Source organism: Salmo salar, chromosome ssa03, assembly GCF_905237065.1.
Source record: "Salmo salar chromosome ssa03, Ssal_v3.1, whole genome shotgun sequence".
NCBI lineage: Eukaryota > Metazoa > Chordata > Actinopteri > Salmoniformes > Salmonidae > Salmo > Salmo salar.
Genome location: NC_059444.1, coordinates 68,246,076 through 68,252,126, shown reverse-complemented (window position 1 = coordinate 68,252,126; position 6,051 = coordinate 68,246,076). Strand labels below are relative to the sequence as shown.

At 43.2% G+C, this 6,051-nt stretch overlaps 1 protein-coding gene across 1 annotated transcript; it reads left to right on the top strand.

Annotated features, from left to right (window-relative positions):
* Positions 1 to 3,800: 3,800 nt before the first annotated feature.
* On the top strand, positions 3,801 to 5,856 carry LOC106601332 (telomerase RNA component interacting RNase). The gene is made up of 3 exons (XM_014193463.2): positions 3,801 to 4,628; positions 4,989 to 5,066; positions 5,182 to 5,856. The coding sequence occupies exons 1-3, from the start codon at positions 4,356 to 4,358 to the stop codon at positions 5,284 to 5,286; spliced, it is 456 nt and encodes a 151-aa protein (XP_014048938.1). The 5' UTR covers positions 3,801 to 4,355; the 3' UTR covers positions 5,287 to 5,856.
* The last annotated feature ends 195 nt before the right edge of the window (positions 5,857 to 6,051 follow it).

The window sequence follows — 6,051 nt, the reverse complement described above, 5'->3', positions numbered from 1 at the left end:
CCCCTTACCCAGGAAAGCACCGAACAACAGACGGGGACGTTGGACCATCGAAGAGGAGCAAATATGATGAGAACTACATTGATCTGGGGTTCACTTATATTGGGAGTTGTGCCTTTCCTCAGCCACAGTGTGTTATATGTGAAAAAGTATTATCTCACAACTCGATGAAACCTTCACTCTTGCGCAGACATTTAGAAACAAAACATGCCAATTTGAAAAATAAGCGACAGGAGTTTTTTGAGGGAGAATTAAGATGACTTTTGAGTAGTGAGACATGTATAAAAGCAACAGATACCATTAATAAGAAGGGGCTAAAGCATCTTATATGGTAAGCTACCAAGTGGCTAGGACAGGCAAGCCCCATACTATTGTGGAGTACTTCATTCTTCCTGCTGCCGTGGATATGGCTGGGACAATACTGTGGGAAAAGGCAAAAAAAACTATACAGACAATGCCTTCATCAAACAACACCTTCACAGCGCATCAGTGACATGGCAGGAGATGTTTTGAAACAATTACTGCTTCGCATACAAGCTACTGAATTCTATGCGTTACAGCTGGATGAGTCAACAGACGTGGCGGGCCTGGAACAGCTCCTGGTATATGTCCGTTACGTTTATGGGGGGTCAATTAAGGAAGACATCCTCTTCTGGAAACTAGGACAACAGGAGAGGATATTTTTTAAGTACTGGACAACTTTGTGACATCAAATGTACTTAGGTGGTCAAGATGTGTTGGTATCTGTACTGATGGTGCAAAAGCCATGACAGGGAGACAGTGGAGTGGTAATGCGTGTGCAAGCAGTTGCTCCCGATGCCACTTGGGTACACTGCAGCATCCACCGAGAGGCTCTTGCTGCCAAGAGAATGCCTGACAGCTTGAAAGACGTTTTGGACACTACAGTGAAAAGGGTTAACTTTGTTAAAGCAATCACCCTGAACTCTCGTGTATTTTCTGCACTATGCAATGATATGGGCAGCGACCATGTAACGCTTTTACAACATACACAAGTGCACTGTTTATCAAGGGGCAAAGTATCGACACGTTTTTTTTAAATTGAGAGACGAGCTTAAATTTTCTTTACTGACCATCATTTTCACTTGTCTAACCGCCTGCATGATGACAAGTTTCTCACACGACTGGACTATCTGGGTGATGTTTTTTCTCGCCTGAATGATCTGAATCTAGGATTACAGCAACTATATTCAATATGCGGGACAAAGTTGAGGCTATGATTAAGAAGTTGGAGCTATTCTCTGTCTGCATTAACAAGGACAACACACAGGTCTTTCCATCATTGTATGATTTTTTGTGTGCAAATTAACTCAAGCTTACAGACAATGTCTTACAGACAAGACTAAGGAGATGATTGTGGACTACAGGAAAAGGAGCACCGAGCACGCCCCCATTCTCATCGACGGGGCTGTAGTGGAGCAGGTTGAGAGCTTCAAGTTCCTTGGTGTCCACATCAACAACAAACTACAATGGTCCAAACACACCAAGACAGTCGTGAAGAGGGCACGACAAAGCCTTTTCCTCCTCAGGAAACTAAAAAGATTTGTCATGGGTCCTGAGATCCTCAAAAGGTTCTACAGCTGCAACATCGAGAGCATCCTGACCGGTTGCATCACTGCCTGGTACGGCAATTGCTCGGCCTCCGACCGCAAGGCACTTCAGAGTGTAGTGTGTACGGCCCAGTACATCACTGGGGCAAGGCTGCCTGCCATCGAGGACCTCTACACCAGGCGGTGTCAGAGGAGGGCCCTAAAAATTGTCAAAGACCCCAGCCACCCCAGTCATTGACTGTTCTCTCTACTACCGCATGGCAAGCGGTACCGGAGTGCCAAGTCTAGGACAAAAAGGCTTCTCAACAGTTTTTACCCCTAACCCATAAGACTCCTGAACAGATAACCAAATGGTTACCCGGACTATTTGCATTGTGTGCTCCCCCCCAATCCCTCTTTTACGCTGATGCTACTCTCTGTTTATCTTATATGCATAGTCACTTTAACTATTCATTCATGTGCATACTACCTCAATTGGCCCGACCAACCAGTGCTCCCGCACATTGGCTAACCGGGCTATCTGCATTGTGTCCCTCCACCCGCCATCTCCTCTTTTTACGCTACTGCTACTCTCTGTTCATCATATATGCATAGTCACTTTAACCACCATGTACATACTACCCCAATAAGCCTGACTAACCGGTGTCCGTATATAGCCTTGCTACTCTTATTTTCAAATGTCTTTTTACTGTTGTTTTATTTCTTTACTTACACACACACACACACACACACGCCTTTTTTCGCACTATTAGTTAGAGCCTCGGCGCACGTGACAAATAAACTTTGATTTGATTTGAATGTCAAATGTGATATAGCGAAGCACCTGAGTGAGTTGGGTGCGCAATTACGCAGGTACTTTCCCAAAACGGATGACACAAACAACTGGATTCGTTATCCCTTTCATGCCCTGCCTCCAGTCCACTTATCGATATCTGAACAAGAGAGCCTCATCAAAATTGCAACAAGCGGTTCTGTGAAAATGTAATTTAATCAGAAGCCACTGCCAGATTTCTGGATTGGGCTGCGCTCAGAGTATCCTGCCTTGGCAAATTGCGCTGTTAAGACACTGATGCCCTTTGCAACCACATACCTATGTGAGAGTGGATTCTCGGCCCTCACTAGCATGAAAACTAAACTAAATACAGGCACAGACTGTGTGTGGAAAATGATTTAAGACTGAGACTCTCTCCAATACAACCCAACATTGCAGAGTTATGTGCATCCTTTCAAGCATACCCTTCTCATTAACCTGTGGTGAGTTATTCACAATTTTCAAAATTTTCAATTAACAAATAAGGTTTTATATGTAAGATGGTTAAATAAAGAGCAAAATGATTGATTATTATTATTTGTGCCCTGGTCCTATAAGAGCTCTTTGTCACTTCCCACGAGCCGGGTTGTGACAAAAACTCACACTCATTCTTATGTTTAATAAATGTATCGTATAGCGTCAGTGTGGCAGGCTTACAATGATGGCAACAACAACAAAAAACATTTGAGAATGCGCTGACCCTTGTGCTATAGGAGGTACGCTGCTGGAGGTTGAATGTTTGAAGGGGTATGGGTCTATAAAAAGTTTGGGAACCACTGCGCTAGGCAATTCAGAAAGCTGACTGAGGACCTTATTACTGATGTTTTTTGTTTTTTATGGCCATGTCTTTTTTTCTGTTTGTATTTTGTGTTAATATTTTGATGTCTGTAGTTTCTGTAATTCAGGGCTGCTCATCTGTAAAAGAGACCTTGGTCCCAGTATTCAAACCTTTATTTAACTAGGCAAGTCAGTTAAGAACAAATTGTTATTTACAATGATAACCTACACCAGCCAAACCCGGACAAAGTTGGGCCAATTGTGCGCCGCCCTAAGGGACTCCCAATCACAGCCGGTTGTGAGACAGCCTGGATATGAACCAGGGTGTCTGTATTGACGCCGCAAGCACTGAGATGCAGTGTCTTAGACCGCTGCACCACTCGGGAGGCCTGAGTATGACTCCCTGATAAAATAAAGGTTAAATAAAAAGATAGGGTCAAGTAGTGGAATAGTAGTGAGGTTTTAATGGGTGAAGGGTTAGTTCGTAGGGCATTTTTTCCCCCCCTTTTTATTTCACGAAGTGTAATGAATTCACACACCAGAACAGTAAACTGACACAGTCCACACAGTAGGTGGCGGCATGCACCTCTAACGAATGTTTGCGGACCGCCATAATACCATAGAATATTGACGTGCTGACGTAAATGATAAGCCGAAATTCAACATGGCCGATAACAACTGAAAGAAAACCACATCTGGACAAATGTAGCCAATATATCAGTAATATACTTCACTTTGAGAGTCGTTTGAAAAAAAAATATTATTATATATATCTAATGTGGTTGATTTGTGTTTTGTAATAGTTTAGCTACTCATGACACAATTGTTTGGTCATTAGCTAGTTGACATTTTTCGAATAACTAGCTAGATACAACGCTAACGTTAGCTAGCCACCAACAACACGCCTGAGTTTTTTCGCAGTGAGGACCTGTGCTAGCTCGCTGGGAGACGGACAAGTGTCGCTCCGATTAATTTATGGATTTCCACGTGTTTAATTAGACGGCTTCGTATGCTAGCTACTTTGCCTCGAAGTTTGTTGCTTAGTTTGGGGTTCGGGTGGAGTCACTGTCACCGATAGCATTTTTTTGTTAAGTAGCTAGCCGGCTTTAGTTTGTGTTGACACAAAACGACCAGAGAGCACACCACTAGTTGCAGAAAGGCCTAAAGGAACGGAGCCCTTCTACGTCAAAAGAAAAGCTAACATGGATCCGAAGCGTGGATACAACAGAAGACATCAAAACAGCAGCGATTCGAGCAGTAACAGCCCGGGGTCGCCAGCCAGTCCTGCACCGGGAGTCAGCAAAGCAGCGGCGGCCAATTCATTTGCTAATGATGGAAGCTTTATGGAGATGTTCAAGAAAAAAATGGAGAAAGAAAAAATGAAAAAAGAAATGGACCAAGGATGCGGTGATAAAAGTACTGCTGAAGAAGGACAGTCGACACAGGAAAAGAAGACTCCAAGTGTGACCAGCTTTGTAAGGGGTTTGGCTGTTGTTAGCTAGAGATTGTAGCCAATGGCAATGTCTCAATTAACAAATTATAAACATTTGTTTTTTTTATCCACCACACACAGTTCACGTTAGTGTATAGTTACATCACCATAGAGGGATACATTCACACGTGAAGAGGTGCACTGCAATGTCACCAACAAGTAACCTGAGATCCACATCAGGTCCTAGACATTGGAAAGCATTCATTAGCTACTCGACTTCAGGAATGTTTCCGGTGATAACATAGGCCTTTTCTTTGTTCTCTCGTCTTGTGTAGTCTCCATCATTGGCAGTCCACCCGCAAGGGCTCGTATAACGGTTTCAGTCTTCTATCCCCTAACCCAGGTGGGGAAGCGCAGAGGTGGCTCTAAATTGGCCCTTAAGACTGGCATGGTTGCGAAGAAACAGAAAGTGGACCCTGAGGTTCAAGAAATATTTTTTTTCCTGCTAGTTTTGTCATGACATTGTCTTCATGAAATACCACTTGTGTCTTCTAAACCATTGTCTAATTATTTATTCTGCTTATTCTGTTTTCCAGATGGAGGGCAAGGGGGATGCCTGGACAAAATACATGGCAGAGGTGAAAAAGTATAAAGCCCACCAGTGTGGCGATGATGACAAAACCAGGCCTCTGGTCAAATAGACTGGAGGACCTTTAGAAAGAAAAACCAACAGGGATTGGGACAGCCATCAAACCTTCTGCCAGACTCTTTACAGCTGTAGAAGCGATCACCTATTTTGTTTAATCTTGTTTTTCCTGTTTTTCTTTTTTGGTTTAAATGAATGTCAGCTTGTGTGCTGTATGGGGCAATAGCATTTTGATGTGGCGTTAAAAAGGCTTTTGGGATTGTATTGGAGTACCTTACTGGTCCTGCTTGATTATTTAAGGGTTATACTGTCAGGATTGTAGCTCCTGGATTAAGTCATGAGTAATTTTCTGAGTATGAGATATGGCATTTGATGTCAGCTAAATCAAAGTTGAAATTATAAGCACCGCCCATTGACCTGTGTGTTGTGCCTTGGGTGTGTTGGCCTTGTCTGGACCCAGAACCCTAAAGAACCTCTGCTGTTTCAACCTCAGTCTAGTGGAGGCACAGAAAGTTGTGCAGCCTTGTGTTGATTAATTTGACCTTTTGGGCTGCTTTGGATAAGCAACCGTCAGATAGTCTCCGGTTAGTTTGTTACCCGTCAAATAAACATTTGATTAATCAGACTCCAGGAAGCATGGTAAAGTGTGTCTTTGCAATGCTGACCATTTGTGGATTTTAAGAGCTAACATTGAGACTAACTTTTCACTATGTGGATGCTATTGGCTTGTTTTCCACTTTTATAAGTTATGGAGTGTAGCGCTTCATGAAAGCGAGTGAAGGCACGACATGAGGGAACAGAATTACCCATGCTGATGACC

Coding starts and splice junctions, on each gene's coding strand:
- LOC106601332 (XM_014193463.2), top strand. CDS start 4,356: ATGGATCCGAAGCGTGGATACAACAGAAGACATCAAAACAGCAGCGAT. Junction 4,629..4,988: donor CTCCAAGTGTGACCAGCTTT/GTAAGGGGTTTG, acceptor CCCCTAACCCAG/GTGGGGAAGCGCAGAGGTGG. Junction 5,067..5,181: donor AACAGAAAGTGGACCCTGAG/GTTCAAGAAATA, acceptor TCTGTTTTCCAG/ATGGAGGGCAAGGGGGATGC.